General features: G+C 38.5%; 1 protein-coding gene across 1 annotated transcript; it reads left to right on the forward strand.

Moving 5' to 3' along the window:
- Positions 1-542: 542 nt before the first annotated feature.
- On the forward strand, positions 543-13804 carry LOC136205893 (tricalbin-3-like). Its single transcript, XM_065996738.1, has 9 exons — positions 543-1653; positions 2854-3095; positions 4695-4713; positions 6545-6750; positions 7857-7966; positions 9001-9099; positions 10357-10795; positions 11958-12091; positions 13259-13804. The coding sequence occupies exons 1-8, from the start codon at positions 767-769 to the stop codon at positions 12044-12046; spliced, it is 2091 nt and encodes a 696-aa protein (XP_065852810.1). The 5' UTR covers positions 543-766; the 3' UTR covers positions 12047-12091; positions 13259-13804.
- Positions 13805-17070: the final 3266 nt, after the last annotated feature.

Below are 17070 nucleotides of genomic sequence, written 5' to 3' on the forward strand. Positions count from 1 at the left end.
GATCCCGTTCAAGAATCTCTCGAATACATTACTAGTACATCACTAGTGAATGTTACAAGTATTTTTTTCATCTACCACTGTACTAAGCCTTTTAATATTGGCTTAATACACAAATAACCCATTGAATTTGTTCAAATATTGTAACTACCCCCTCAACTTTCAATTGTAACAACTTACCCCTTAAACTTGTCCAATTGTAAAACACACCTTCAAATTGAGAATTTTTTTACCCGTATTTGAGCAACCGTAAAAACATTTTTCCGGATTCGTATCGCGCCAAAGATCTGATTATAACATTCTACGAGCGTTGCAACTTTTGTATTTCACATGTTTCTTCAATTGTAGTCCATATAGCAATTTGAGGTTATATTTTACAATTTGATAAGTTTGAGGAGTTATGTTTTATAATTGGATAAGTTTGAGAGGTAAGTTGTTACAATTAAAAGTTGGAGGAGGAAGTTGCAACATTTTGAACAAGTTCAAGTTATTTGTGTATTAGGCCTTTAACATTTTATTCTAAATAAATTGCAACTTCCCTCACACCTCTCTCTAAATCTTTTGTAAACTTCGCTTTTTCTTTCTCTCTCTAGCAAATTCCCTCTATCACACAAACAGTCTCTTCAATCTCCTCCACATTCATCCATTAATGGTTTCTCATTTCATCATCAGACAAAACACTAAATTTTTTCTGCAATTTCAATGAATTTTCATATCTCATCACATTTAAGCTCCCAATTTTGTCTTCCTCTTCTTCTTCGTAGTGAAGATGACTGCAATTTCTTCTTCTTCTTCCCCTTGTAGTTCTTCTTCTGCTGTCTTTGATTTATCCCAATTTGTTCTTCCTCAGCTCTGTCCATGTAAATGCTTCATTCATAATCACCCATTAAAATCAATCCCTTTCTCTAAGAGAAGGCGGAGGAAACTTGTATCCACCAATTTTTCTTATCCGATTTTCCCCCAAAAATTAGGTTTCCAACCATGTTTAGTCTCCAGTAATGGCGAAAACCCTAATGCTAATTTGGATTTCGTTAGCCCTACTTCTTTAGATACTAGAAACCTCCTTTTGAAACAGATTGCTGCTGAATTGGAAAACGAACATGAGATTTCGAAAGAATCGTCTCCTTCTTCTTCTTCGTCTTCTCCATCTGCGTCATCGGTTCAAATGGGCTCGAATTTTACTGGATTCCAGGAAGATCCTATGTTAGATAAGTTAAGGACTCAATTAGGAGTGATACACCCAATCCCATCGCCTCCAATTAATAGAAACATACTCGGATTATTTGTGTTCTTCTTCTTCGTTGGGGTAGCTTTTGATAAGCTATGGACATCGAGAAAGATGGGAAAAATGGGTACCGGGCAAGGGCAACGTGGTCCATGGCCGCAAGTTCCGACGAGTTTCTCATCGTTTTTGGAGAAGGATTTGCAGAGGAAAGAATCAGTGGAGTGGGTAAATATGGTATTGGGGAAATTGTGGAAAGTTTATAGAGGTGGGCTTGAAAATTGGATGATTGGTTTATTGCAGCCTGTGATTGATAACTTGCAGAAACCTGATTATGTTGAGAGAGTTGAGATTAAGCAATTCTCTTTGGGTGATGAGCCATTGTCTGTGAGGAATGTTGAGCGCAGAACATCACGCCGGGCCAATGATTTGCAGTAAGTTCCATCTTTATCTGTCAAATTTCAAACTTTTGATGTTGAGACTGTTCAAATAGAGTGAGAAAATGAAGTTCAATCTGTGATTTTTCATCTTTTGCCTTCTCATTTTTGTAATGTGAGATTAGGGAAAATATTAGAGGTGGCAAAAGTACACACTGCATATGAAATCTACATGTAATTTTAGTGTTTGGGTTTAGCTTTGTAGCTTGATGTGTCATTTTAGTGTTTGGGTTTAGCTTAGTAACTGATGTGTCATTTTTGATTGACACGAAACTGGCAACCAAATTTTCGGGTTGGGTTAGGGTTGATATGCTAACCAAAAAACGACGTGAAATGACACAAATATTTAAAATTATTGTTATATTCTCTCGTATTTTTATATGTCACTTTATTAATAAATGTAATAAAATTGTAAGTATTACCTGCAAATATGATTCGAACTTTCTAAATTGTTATAAACACATTAGATGACCCCCTAACATGATATTAGCAAACTTTTCTATGGTTAGTGTTAACATACTAATCTAAAAATGACCTAAAGTATTTAAAAATAGTACTGTATCTTCTTATATTTTTAAAATGCATAACTAAATTACATGTAACCCGAAAACATGATACGAAATCGACTAACCCGAACATGTTAACACGAAAGTTTTTGGGTTGAGTTTTGGTTTACTCTTTTTAACACAAACCCGAAAATGTCACTACTTGAACACGATAATTGCCAGGTCTAGAAAATATTGCTTCATGGAAGTTAACATTAACATCCCATATGGATTGGCTTTAAAATTTCTTTTGCCCCTAGCCAGGTCAAAAGTCTCAAAACAACGGCAATAAGATGTACAGTTTTTCATCTGTTGGCGTGCAATTAGCACTTGCAGATGAAGATAGAGTGGTGGACAGGGGCGGAACCACCTTAACTACTCCTATAAGTTGTGGTTTCCAATAGCCTGGGGTGCGGTGGCATCCCTGTGTCCTCTGTCTCCGACTCTAGGTCCAGGTAAGAGTTCGGTTTTATGGGTTGCCCAAAATTGCTCCATGTACCATAATCTGGGCGCAAAATTGCTCCAAGTTGGAAACATTGAGTACAAAATTTTACTATTTCTTAGGTTAAGAGTATATCTAAAAGCGTTAGGGACAAAATTTTGACCTTTGATGAAGCATTGGACTTACTTTTATACTCTTTGATGATGTTAGGTATCAAATAGGCCTCCGGTATACTGGTGGAGCTCGGGCACTACTAATGCTTTCTCTTAAATTTGGCATTATCCCCGTTTCTGTACCAGTTGGTATTCGAGATTTCGATATAGATGGTGAACTGTGGGTCAAAGTCCGGTTGATACCCGCTGAACCTTGGGTTGGAGCTGTTTCATGGGCTTTTGTCTCCCTTCCAAAGATCAAATTGGAACTGTCACCGTTCCGGTTGTTCAATTTGATGGGTAAGTGATGGTTGAATTTGTGATGCATTTGAATTCGAAAACCTTTTCTTCTATCACATCTCCATAACAAATAACTATTGGAGCTAGTTAATCTGTAACTTTTGCTATTATAGCTGTCAATAAGTATGCGTGTATTGTTCGAACATCATTGTCAATTAGGAGGTTGCACAGACACTTCTAGTTGGTAGCGTTTCGTTTCCATTTTCGTTTGTAGGCTATTTTATGAAGGCTATGTTTTAGAAATAAGAGAGGGCGAGCCTTGGCGCAACGGTAAAATGTTGTTGTCGTGTGACCGAAGGTCACGGGTTCGAGTCTTAGGTGCAGCCTCTTGCCAAAAAATAGGCTTGCCCCAGTACACCCTTGTGGTGGGACCCCTCCCCGGACCCTCGCTTAGCGGGGACGCGTAGTGCACCGGGCCGCCCCATGTTGTAGAAATAAGGTTTCCCGTGTCCATGTCCGTTTCCGTGTCCGTGCAACATAGGGTTTGAGTATAAACCATACTAAATATTAATTACTCCTGAGGCATAGTTGTGACTAGAGGAAGCTTAGGGTTTATATTATCTTATATTTCTCTCATCAGGCTCAAAAGGCACTAGGCTCAAGGCATGTTGCCTCAGAAGCTAAAAGGCAGGCTCTGTTAAAGAGGCTCGCACCTGAGTGCACCTTTTTGAGCCTAGCGCGTTGCCTGAGGCACGCCTAGGCTCAAATTTAGAAGCTGCATATTGTTTTTTAAGATTCCAAGTTAAAAACAGGATGTTTAATCTTAGCCCTTTCCTATCTATATGATCTAAATAGAAAGAAATAAATAAAACACAAAGAAGATTTGGACGGAAATATCAGAAAGAACAACACAGGAAAACGTTGCTCCATTTTGAAGAGTTCAGAAATATCGCAAATGGAGACTTTATTCTTTAGATTTTTTTTTTCTTCATGAATTATGATTATGGAAGAGTTAGTTAATTTGAAATTTATTTCATGCATTTTATGATTAAGGTTATGGATGATTGGATATGATTTAGTATTTGACTATTTGTTGCATTCTGGAAATGTTGATTGTTATTTTATATACTATTTTTCTTTAGTGCACCTTGTGTCGCTTAGGCGCCCCCCTATTTCTAGGACCCCTTGTGCCTTAGCGCGCCTTGTGCTTTTAGTAACTATGATTTCTCACGTATTGTGAGATAATCATCTTCTATTCCTTCAGCAATTGTTACAATGTTCTTTTGAAGCTGTTGTTTAGCAAGGATCACACATCTTTTTTTTTTTTTGTTTCTGATGAGTTTGTTCGAAGGGGAGATCGATAATGTTGAAGTTATGGTTTTATTTTGTTTTGTTTCGAACATGTCACATTTGTGCCTTGCTTGCTTTAGGAGACTTCATTTTTTTATTTCTTAAATCAAATGATATATTTTAGAAATCAGCCAGTACTTCTCTAAACTTACTTTGTGGTTAATAGAATGAAAATTGTTTGAATACTGACACCATGTAAATGATCAAAGCAGTTCCTTATTTTTTACTATATTCATATCGAAGAAGACTTGGAAGATTCTGACATTTGTTTGTTCTTTTCTCATCCTTTCGTGCATTGGGCTCAAGCAGCGATTCCTGTTCTCTCAATGTAAGTGAAATTTTGTTTCCAAGCTAGTATGAATTTAATCGTGCAAGTTCTTTTTGTTTGTATTTAGTAATTCTTCGTTCCTCTTTTTTGTTTATGAACTGATTTAATTGATTTGGTGGAGTCTTTATGCAAGTTTATATATAAGGTGCAAAAATACCCCTAAGGTTTACAGACATTAGTAATTTTACCCTTAACGTCTAACATGGTGCAATTTTACCCCTAATGTTGGCAGCCAAGAGCAATTTTACCCCTAACATTGTCAAGTTGGGTCAATTTCACACATTATTTATAAAACACAGATATGTTGTTCCTTATTCCCCACCAATTACATGCAAGTTGATTCTAAAAAAAGATTTCATATTTTTTTTTTGTGATTTAATAATAGATTGGAGATTAATATTTTTAAATTCTGTGAAATATTTGATTTTTTTTTGTCCAACACGTACAAAAGACATTATATTTTTGAAATTTTTTTCACGCTGTTACTAACGAGTGATAAAATGACGCACATGTGAAGTGTAGATGACAAGATTCCTGACCGAGAAGACAATTTGATGAATAATTTCTCCAATTGACCCAACTTGTCAATGTTAGGGGTAGAATTGCTCTTGACTGCCAACGTTAAGGGTTAAATTGCACAATTTTAGACGTTAAGGATAAAAGTGCTCTAATGTGTAACCGTATAGTGTATTTTTGCACCTTGTCCCTTTTATTTTCAAACTCCATGTTTACTTCAACTTTCCGTAGTGACCTTTGAACTGTAGGAAGTATTGAGTTCGTGGTCTTTTTCAGTTTTAGTTTTATTTCAATGTTTCGCTTATGTGCTCATATGAATTACAGTTATGTGATTCAATATTCAAATTGTTACCTGATTTTCATAAAGATTGAACTTCTTTTATTTCTAGTTCAATAATGTATCTCAAAACCAATGCCTTCGAGCCATGCTTAACTTTCTTCATAAATTTCAGTTCCTTAATTTCAAAATTGACAAATTCAAGGTGCCAAACAACAAAAAGTTACAAGTTAGATATGTGATGATAGGTCCAAGTATAGGGTTCCAAAGGGCAAAATGTTACAAGTTTAGGTGTGTAATATGTCAAAGTATAAGTACACGGTGTCAAACGGCACAATGTTACAAGTTTAGGTGTTTAATTATGTATTAAGCCAAACATAAAAGTTCATAGTGGGAAAATTTTATGAGATGGTTGTTATATGTTTGTGACATACAATTTTTGTAACTTAGGCCCCGTTTGTTTGCCAGAAAATATTTTCTTGATTTTTCGGTGTTTGTTTGTTTAGGAAAATAAGTTAACCGAAAATTTTAGGTTAGTCAATGGGAAAATTTATGAGGAAATTGAGTAAATGTTTTACCTTTTTTAAAAGAGTAAAACATTTTCCTAAGCTTTTGGAACACTACTTCGTTCCTTCTTACCCTTTTGAAAACAGTAGCCACCCACTAATTCTTCTCGTTTTTCGGTGTTGTAGCCGAATACCGGAAAATATTTATTTTCCAACACAAAATTTTCCATTACCGAATATTTTCCGACAAACAAACGTGGCATGAGTTTTCGTAATTTTATGGATGCATGTCATATGGGAATTTTTTTTATCTTGTGTTTATCTATTTAATTTAATGCTTGGTTAATGATGATCTTTCAATATCTTGATTTGATTTTGCAATTTAAAAGTAAAGTTATGAAATGGTCGTATTTGGTGATTTAAGTTCGATATTTTTGTAATTTAATGATGTTATGCGGACTTTCTGCTAAGATGTTGAAATTTTGATGCGTTTTTTTCAATGAACTGAATTGATTTTACTGGATTTTATTAGGTTTTTGACGAAACTTCTCACCGAGGATTTGCCTCAACTTTTTGTACGTCCGAAGAAGATTGTCCTAGATTTTCAGAAAGGAAAAGCAGTTGGCCCCGTTGGAAATGACTTCAGATCAGGAGAAATGCAAGAAGGAAACAATGATTATGTTGGAGAGCTATCTGTTACTCTTGTTGACGCCCGGAAACTTTCCTATTTCTTCTATGGTACAGATGACTTCTTCCCCTCTTTTCTCCTGTCATGCTTGTTTCTTGAAGCCCGTTTCCTGCTGAAACTTTTGTTATGGTTGCCGTTATGAAAAATGTGGTTTATCTGCTTTGTTAACTACTGATACACATATTGGTGTCCATTTTCGTGGCTATTACGCCTTTATATTTTGATCTAATTTGAAATCTAAATGGTCTTATCTTCTTATGGCTCTTTTACATTGAAATGGTCGTCATTTATTTGTTGTTGTATGCCAAGGAACCATTTCACCCAAATGCTTAAGCTGACAAGTAAGACGGGTCAAATGCACCATTGGTCACTGAGCTTTCATGGCTGTCTTAAAATGCTCACTCAACTTCAATTTTTCTCAATAAAATAATTCAACTTTGAATTTTATCTCAATGAAGTCACTCTTGGCAGACTTCAAGAGAAAAAAGACACCAGAAATTGACGTGGCTTCTATGTCAGCACCAGTCAACTTTCACCATTGACCGAAACAACAAGTGGCTGCCACCTAGCTTACATTTATCGTTTCGGTCAACTAAGGTGGCAGGCACGTGTCGTTTCGGTCAACGGTGACATGCACCACGCGCTAATGCCTCTTGTGTTTGATACAACATTCCATTAACTAATGGAGTTGCCAGGATTTAAACCCTCGACCTCGTGGTCTTAAAGGCTCTGATACCATGTAAACAAAGGTCTGACTCGCCCCAAATTGTACCTTTTTTGAGATGAGCTAGACATTTTGTTTACATTGATGATGCATAAATAATATGCTGTCATCCCTTTGCCATTTCATGCTAAAATTCATGCTTATTGATGAATGGTTGCATCCTTTGATGAACTTAAACAGAAACTGAAAAGAAACAGAGACGGACACCGGAGAACGTTATTTTTAAGAAAATTTAGCTAGGAAACTGTAATGAAAATGAAAAAGAAACTGGAATGGACATGAAACACGGAAACACTAGTGAAGAAGAGTTTCCGTGCAACATAGGTTGCATGTTCTCTTATTGTTATTATATTTTTGTCATACGTCTGCACTATTCCTATATTCGTCAGCTCTGCATCTACTATATTTTGATGATTCCTCTATTTTTTTCAGGTAAAACAGATCCATATGTTGTTCTAAGCCTGGGAGATCAAACTATACGTAGTAAAAGGAACAGTCAAACTACTGTCATTGGGCGTCCTGGTGAACCAATTTGGAATCAGGTGAAGTTATGATCCTTGTTCATATAGTTTGTTGCCTGTTTTGCTACAACTTTCTTTTGGGTAAATTACAGCCATGGCCCCTCAACTTTGCCTTCACTTACTTTATGGCCATTGAACTTCAAAAGCAGACATTAAAGCTCCTGAACTTTTACATTTTACCGCAATGGCGCCTTTTGCCGTCGACCATGCTAAAATGACAAATGATGACCTCAAAATGGAAAAGTCCAAGAATTAAAGTTGTTTAGAACCACATTTCCTATGGAACTACCGTTTTTTTTATTTTCCAAATCACCATTTTCGAAGCTTTCTCTCTCTTAACAAACAACATCTAAATGAACTCAAAACTTTAAAATTAAAGTTGATTAGAATCAGGCCTGTCCCTCCCGGTTGCGGGATCCACCCTATTATTAGTGTTTTCGACCCCCTTGTTTCAGACAAATTAAGATTGGGGTGGTTCATTTAGCTCATTGAGTTCATTTTCAATTATAAAATCCAACTTGATTAATATAGGATAGGAGATAAATTTCCCTAAGTTCGTTCAAAATGATCCAATTTTACTTTTGCAGTTCAAATCTAGCTCAATTTTGACAAGTTTTATAGTGGTACGGAAAAATTGGTTCTGGACCACTCAGATGATAACATGTATATATGTGCAAAAAAGAAATTGAGCGAGTTCGATTTAGCACATTTTTTTATTTTTCGCACGCTGGTGTAAAATTGGCCCCCAACGGAGTAATCCTGTACTTGCCACTGATTAGAATATCATTTCCATCCTCTCTACAATAGAGGGTTACCTACTATGGCTGTAGTTACTTTGGTCAACGGAAAAAGGGCCGTTATGTTAGTAAAAATTAAGGGACTTTAAGTTCCAGTTTTGAAGTTCACGGGCCATTAAGAAACTAAGGGCAAACTTGAAGGGCCGTAGGTGTAATTTATCATTTTCTTTTCTATTATGAAACCATAAAGTTAGTCAAATGGATGCATTCTATCTATGCTGTAACGTCATCAGTTGGATGTTTTTGTGACTTTTGCAGGATTTTCATATGCTTGTTGCAAACCCTAGGAAGCAAAAGTTGCAGATCCAAGTAAAAGACGGTTTTGGATTGAAATATTTGACAATTGGTACTGGAGAGGTAAATTTATAATTGCCAATAATTCTTGACATTGCATGAATTTTCTTTCAATTTCATTTTCAGTTTGGTGTCGGAGTTATTAGTTGACGTGCATAGTAGGTTTTTTCATTTTCATCGACTCTTTCTATTGGTGTCCTTATAAATTATGGACAAGTTTGACTGACATAAAAGTCCCTGAACTTTGCCCTTTACTAACATTAAATTTGACTTGTGAATCGAAATCCTCATTTTGTGGATCGTGAATCGAGTTCAAATTCATAATATTATCATATCAACCAAGTACTTAAAATTCAAATCTATGCAAATGAATCCTAATAAAACTAATTCACAAATGGGTTTAATAACTTAGTGGAGATAGAGAGTTTGAGTTTTTGACTCCGTTTTTTTGCCTTGATAATGATGGAACTGAACTAGTTTGAGTTTATAACTTGATAAATAACAATAGGACTAGAGGATAGTGAGTTTAGTAGTTAGCATTGTTGAAGTTTTTGATGAACGGTGATGAAGATCCGGCTCGGCGCGAATTAGAGCTGAATCAAATCGAATCTTATAATCACTAATTGTAAGATTTTGTTATAATTTAGATCCGCCCTATAGATCCGGCTCAAAATAGAGCTGAATCGAATTGAATCTGACTTCTAATAATAGCATTCCATTGTAGACTTGATGGAAATAATATTCTAATTAACTTTAATTCTTGAACTTTTTGGTTTTGAGTCATCGGTGTTGTTTGGTTACGAGAGAGAGAGCTCTGAAAAAGGTGATTTGGAAAATAAAAAATGCGACTCCATCGAAAATGTGGTTCTAAACAACTTAATTCTTGGACTTTTCCATTTTGAGGTCGTCAACGGTCATTTGAGGTGATTTACTTTCACAAGGGACTTCTATGTTAGTAAAAGAAAAGTTCATGACTTTTATATCCGGTTTTGAAGTTTAGGAGTCAAAAAGAAAGTAAAGCCAAAGTTGAAGGATCATATTAATTTACCTGGGTAAATAATTTATTGGTCCTTACATTTTTACCTAACACATTGTTTAGTCCTCGTATTTTAGTAATATACTGTAGGATTGATAAATTATTTACCCTAATTTACCCTAAAATACGGTCAAATACCTATTTTTTTTTATCATTTTATTAATTGTTTCCTGCTGGTCTTTTTGCCGAAACTTGACTGCATTTTTATTGCGTTCTTTTGCAGTTTTATTTTCTACATTTATTACATGAACAATGTATAAGAAAGAATTCAATTACATCTGCAGGTTGATATAGGATCTCTTCAGGACACTGTGCCTACAGATCGAATCGTGGTTCTACGAGGAGGTTGGGGACTTTTCGGGAAGGGATCTTCCGGCGAGATACTACTCCGACTTACATATAAAGCATATGTTGAGGACGAAGACGACGACAAGGCTGCAATGGAGTCCATTGATACCGATGTTTCAGATGATGAGTTATCTGATGCCGATGAATCAAATGCTACTTTTGTGTCGAGGGCAAAGGATGCGCTCAATGACTCGGACAAAGAGTCATTTATTGATGTACTTGCAGCTTTGATAGTGAGCGAGGAATTTCAAGGGATCGTGGCATCTGAGACGGGAAGCAACAGAAACTCTGATGATGTCTCACCTACATCACCTCGTCTTAATGTTGAGTCCGCCGTGTCTTTGGATTCTAACGGAAGTACTAAAGAGTCTGGAGGTATGTTCTAGTTCTGGGGTAAATCGCACCAATGGTCACTGAAGTTTTGGGTATGTTTTACAAATGTCACTGAACTTTATTTTCTTTCAGTAATGTCGTTTATGCCAATTCAGATAGAAAAGATCACTGAAATAGTAAAGTGAAAGGATGTCCGTTTACCTATGACAAGACAGTAAAAAGAATTGATAATTTTTATTTACTTAACCTAGCTTTTGAAACCGGCACATGGTAGCAAAAAAAATGTAATTTTTTTTAGCTGCCATGTGGAAAAGTAAGTCATCTGTAACGTGGCTACTACATCACTATGCCGGTGGTTTTCTGTCTTAATTGGCGTGAACGACTTTAAAAAAAAAAAAAAGGGCGGCCCGGTCGCATTACGCGTCCCCGCTGAGCGAGGGTCCGGGGAGGGGTCCCACCACAAGGGTGTATTGGGGGCAAGCCTTCCCTTGCCAAATTAATTGGCAAGAGGCCGCTCCTAAGACTCGAACCCGTGACCTCAGGTCACACGGCAACAACGTTTTACCGTTGCGCCAAGGCTCGCCCTCTGGCGTGAACGACTTTATTGAAAGAAAATAAAATTTAGTACCTTTATGAAATAGACCGCAAATTTCAACGACCATCGATACAATCTACCCGCTAGTTTTGCATTTAAGGTTGGTCTTACTATTATTTAATGGAAAAAACGCATATTTAAGCTCTTAGTCAATTCAATTTATACCGATTAACCTCCTGGTCTTTTAAATAGATACATTAAATCTTGGGTAAAGTACAAAAAAAACCCCTATGGTTTTCGCTATTTGCAAACAGGTCTCCCAGTTTTAAAATTGCACAAACAAGGATATGTGGTAAATGCTGTTACCAGAAAAGGAATTTTTTTTTCAGATTTTTAAGTTGTTTTCAGAAGAGATTACCAAAAAAAGCTAGTAAAAATCCCTCGGCGCTTACCACATACCCTTGTTTGTACAGTTTTAAACCTCGGAGACCTGTTTGTATGGAGAAAATCACAAGGTATTTTTTTTACTTTATCCAAAAAACGATAGAGGCAAATTTGGGCCTTCTATGAAGAGCTTCGGGTTAATCAGTAAAAATTGAATTGCTCGGGGTCAAATATGCATTTCGCCTATTTTCATTATGCAAATCTGAATTGTGAATTGAATTGCAGGATCAGTGATTGTTTGGCTGGCTGTTGCAACAAGCATATTGGTTATAATAGCTTTAAATATGGGTGGTTCAGGTTTCTTCAACCCTTGATATAGGCATGGATTACAAATACTTAGTTTTCAACACAGGAACAAAGTAATTCCTAAACCTCCCCTCTTTTCTCACTTTTTCAATATAATCAATCGGGTTTACCTAACACATTGTTTAGTCATCGTATTTTAATAATACATTGTTTAGTTCTTAACTTTTCTTCTATTCAATAGTTTAGTTATAGTTCAAATATTTGAGGCATAGTTATTAAAGGCGCACCTCCGCTAAGGCTCCAGCCTTAGCGCCTCTGGATAACAGAGGCAGGCGCTGGCAGCCAGACGCGCGCCTTGGTGCCTCGGCTTCGTTAGGGCTGTTTAGGGCTTTGGGGTTTTTTTTAAATTCTTTTATTATCAGCCATGGATTACAAATAAGTTGAATGGCTGAGATTAGTTTAGAAAATAAAAGAAAAGGGCAGAAACAAAGTATCAATACTTTTTCATCGAGCTCAGTAGAATATGCCTTAGTAATTAATTAGAACTTAACTCATGCATTTTATGTTTTTATTATTGGTATTTGACTATTTGTGATTATTTGTGACTAGTATTATGAATTTATGATTTTTTTGGTGCGTTTTGCGCCAAGGCTCCAGGACCCTCCTTGCGCCTTTAATAACTATGATTTGAGGGGCTAAATTTTTTAATAGAACAAAATTTAAGGACAAAACAGTGTATTATTAAGGTAAAAAGCATCATGATCTTTCAAATTTTTGGTGGATTAAGTCCATGATCTTTTATTTGGATACATTGAACCCCTGAACTTTTATTTTGTGTCACATTAAGCCATCGCTTGTCAAATTGGTTAGTTGTGAATATCTAATACAATTAAAAAAATTGTTATTAATTATGTTTGCAATTATATATTTTACCACTCGGAATAAGGTTTTTACAGATTTCCTATAGTCACCTTACACATTAAAAACTGTTTCGAACGGTTAAAAATAAAAAACAGTTGAAATGAATAATACTCTGTTAATCGAGTTTATATTCAAACTAACTTTTATGGTCATCAGGGGCTTAATGTGACAGAAAATAAAAGATCAGGAACTTAATGTACCAAAAAATGGAAGATCACGGGCCTCAGAAAGCTTTTTGCCTATTATTAAAATAAGAGAATTAAAACGTGTTAAAAATTTAGAAATTAATAAATTATTTACCCTAATCAATAATAGTTTGTTTTGATTTTCTTTCGTTCTTTTTACTCTCATGTATGTAGTTGGCTCGAGTGATTGGTTATTTCGACATTCTTCTCCGTAGAAGCAAACCTTCTTTGACTAAGGGTATGTTTGGTTCAGCTGAAAAGAACGAGAATCTTAATGGGAAATTCCATGTTCTCGTTCTTTGCAACTTGTATTGTACGAGGGAACGAGAGTCCGCATTGTGAGGTAATGATCAAAGTCATCACATTGGTCCGGAAAACGAGATAAATGGTCAATTTGATTGTTCAAATCGGCAAGCTGGTCGAGTAAGTATAAACTAACCTTCTCCAATCACAAATTGACGTGTTCTCACGATTCGACCAATTAGATACTCAAACTTTATATTCTTCTTAAGTCATATTCTCAGTTATAGAAGAGGAATATTTCTTCTGGCAGAAGAAAATTTTGGTCTTTTGTTTGTATAGTGTATTCTTGGACTGTCAATTTCTGAAACCAAACAATTTTGGTAGAGCAGTCAATTTCTTCTGAAATGTAAGTATATTGGAGTATTTGTGTTTTAAGGATAAATTATATACGTGGAGTACAACTTTTATCATTTATCACCCCTGAACTTGTATAAAGTGTTCATTTTGCCTCTTGAACTTGCATAATATGTAATCAATTAATCATTCGGTTGCAAAAAAAAAAGTAAGAACTTACTTAGTCAATTATAAAATTTGTCTTCTCTAATATTAGAATCGCAAGCTTTTCAGACAAGTTCATGGAGCAAATGATATATTATATCTTTGGGTAAATAATTATAAGGTCCTTGTGATTTTACTTAACACATTAGTAAGCCCATCATATTATTATAAGATCCTTAAGTTTTACCTTAATCAATTCTTTAGTCATTCCATTTATTTTTGTAAATAAAAGTTTAAAATTGCCGCCTAGTTATGTACATAATTTTTTTTATCTTTTAGTGTCAAAATTAATCTAAATATTTTAATGAAAATTTTAAACTACATATGCTCCAAAATTAATATACTTGAAAAAATATATTATCTATTGATTCGGAATATCACCTTGAGGCCCAAAAGGCCCACCAACGTCCGACAATCAAATGGGCCAGGACGGCAGAGGGCCCGCGAGCCCAAGTCAATCCGCTATAAATAGGCCATTAAAGGAAGGAGAAGGGATCGGGTAACTCAATTCTCTATTTGATTCACACTTGATTACTAAACTCTCTAGAACCACTAACTGTCTTAATCTTCGGAGTGTCCACAGGGACCGATCCTCGCACAGAGCCGACCCCCAAAGAAGCCAAACCTCCCCGACGGAGATTCGGATCACTATTCCGCATTCCCTGATTATTTGGTGCGGTGAAGGTGGACTACAAGTGACTTCAGAGCTTCAAACAAAATGCAGACCCCTACTGAATCTGCCCCGACTACAGTACCCGAAATGGGAGCAACTAGCTCCATGACGCACGCCGAGCGTTCCACCCCGAACATTCCAATTTCCCCCAGAAACCTAGGGCCACTGATGGAGGAGGTGAGCCCTGAAGAAGAAGAGACCTACAACACTACTCAACTCCTTAGTGCAATCCAAGGTCTTCAGACAACCCAGGCGATTCATACGGCGACTCAGATGAAGATCATAGACCAACAAAGGAGCTTGCAGGAGGAGAACGCCAAAATCTGGCAATACCTTAAAGAGGCAGCAGAAATGCAGAGAGAAGGGACGTTGCCAGGGGAGCCCGCGGGGCCAGTGGTCATCGCAGGAAGAGGAGCCGGGGCCGTTACGGCCAGTGAGGGCGGAGCGCGGCGTGAGGAGACTGCAGCCGCGAACAGTGAAGACTTGTTGGAACTAAAAGCCCAGCGTTTTCTAGACAAAAGGGCCCTTGGGGGCATCATGGGAGGAAGCATCACCTCCAGCAAAACGCCACTGGTGCAAAGGATCATCGAGACGAGGTTCCCACGGGACTGGAAAGCTCCTCGACTGTCCCAGTATTCAGGGACCGAGGACCCGAACGACCATGTGGCATCATTCATGAGTACCATCAACTTATACTCGAAGGACGAGGACATCATATGCAAGGTTTTTCTGACCACCCTCTCGTCTAGTGCGCAAGAGTGGTATCGAGGACTTGCTCCGGAATCAATCGACTCTTTTGATCTCCTAAAAGATCTTTTCCTCTCCCGGTTTGCCGCAGCAGCGAAGGTTAGGAAGATCAGTTCAGACCTCAACGGGCTCAAGCAGCGAGCAACTGAACCTCTGCGCAACTTCCTCCCAAGGTTTCACCATATGGCCTCACAAGTTAAGGGCCTCAACCTGGAGGTGGCTCATGACGCCCTGGCAAAAGGGACCTCATGCGAGCCTCTAAAGCAGAAATGTTTCCGAAAGATCTCCGAAAGATGCCAAGATCTTTCGAAGAACTCATGACCATGGCACATACCTTAGTAAGATATGATGACTGTGACCGGCCCGCCGGGTACGAGGAGTCAGACAGGGACAAGGCCAGAGGAGACACGCACAAGCAGGAAAAAGGCAGACCGCTCCCGGAGTCACGTGAGGAGGCCCGAGCCCGCAAGAAGGCCCCAATACCTTTTCCGGCTCGGACCGAGCGGGCAAACCTGGAGCGTAGGGGAGATCGATCTCGTGGCAAGGAGGTACATTACGTTGCTCAGAGCCAACCTCGCCGATTCACACAGCAAATTCCATCCGTCGACAAGAGCAAGACCCGTACAGAAAAAGAGTACTGCAAATATCACAAATCTTCCGGACATTCCACGGAAAACTGCTATTAGCTACAAAAGGAGATCGAGCGGATCACGGAGCAGGGCGCGCCACCAAAGGTGATCAGAAAAAGGGAGCAGAGCCCGAATCAGCGGGAAACAGGCCGAGCAGAGGAGCCAAAACGGCCAAGGTACCATGGGGAAATACACGTCATAAGGGAGGGGGCGCCAGCGCTCTCCGTGCCACCGGAGAGCTCCCGTAAAAGAAAGGCAGTTGGACAAACCCTGATAGTACAACCACCCCTCTGGACTAGCCATTCGGAAGCTCTTGTTGTCACCATCAACATCGCCGGCTTTAAAACGCACCGAGTGCTAGTAGACACGGGAAGTTCGGTGAACCTGCTCACCTGGACGGCACTCCGCGCGATGAAGAACACTCACACTGCCCTCCGAGCCGGAACTTTCCCCCTGGTTGGCCTGTCAGAGATCGAAGTCCCGGTGAAGGGAGTTATCGCATTGCCGACTATCTTCGCCGAAGGGGTCGAGAAAATCAAGGACACCGCAGAATGGGTGGTGGTCGATATCCCCCTGGCCTACAACGCCATCATCGGAAGGCCCCTGCTGGCTACCTTGAAAGCCACGGTTGATATCTCCGGATTATGCTTGACCTTGCCGCTTCAGCACGGAAGGATCACCATCCAAGGAGATCGCATGTTGGCCAAAAGATTGCAGTGGGAGACGACTCAGCCTCGGACAGCGCTCTACCTGGAGGATGGCCTGATGGACATGAGGGGTTACAACCCCGTATCCATCGAGCCGATCGATGACTGTGTCCTCGGAGGTAACCAGACAATGAAGATGGGGACTAGGCTCGCGTCCCCTTTGGCCGACGAAATCAAGGCTGTCCTGTCAGAGCATTCGGATGTGTTTGCTTGGTGCACCGAGGACATCATGGGGGTCTCACCTGATCAAGCAGTGCACAGACTGAGCATCGACCCCTCCGTCGAACTCTTGAAGCAGAAGATACGAGTACAGGCAAGGGACAAGCAGGTCGCAGTAAAGGCAAAGCTTGACAAACTCCTAGCTGTAAAGTTTATTCGCAAGGTCCACTATCCGGACTGGCTTTCTAACGTTGTACTTGTAAAGAAAGC

This window comes from Euphorbia lathyris, chromosome 9 (genome assembly GCF_963576675.1).
Source record: "Euphorbia lathyris chromosome 9, ddEupLath1.1, whole genome shotgun sequence".
NCBI classification, from domain to species: Eukaryota; Viridiplantae; Streptophyta; class Magnoliopsida; order Malpighiales; family Euphorbiaceae; genus Euphorbia; species Euphorbia lathyris.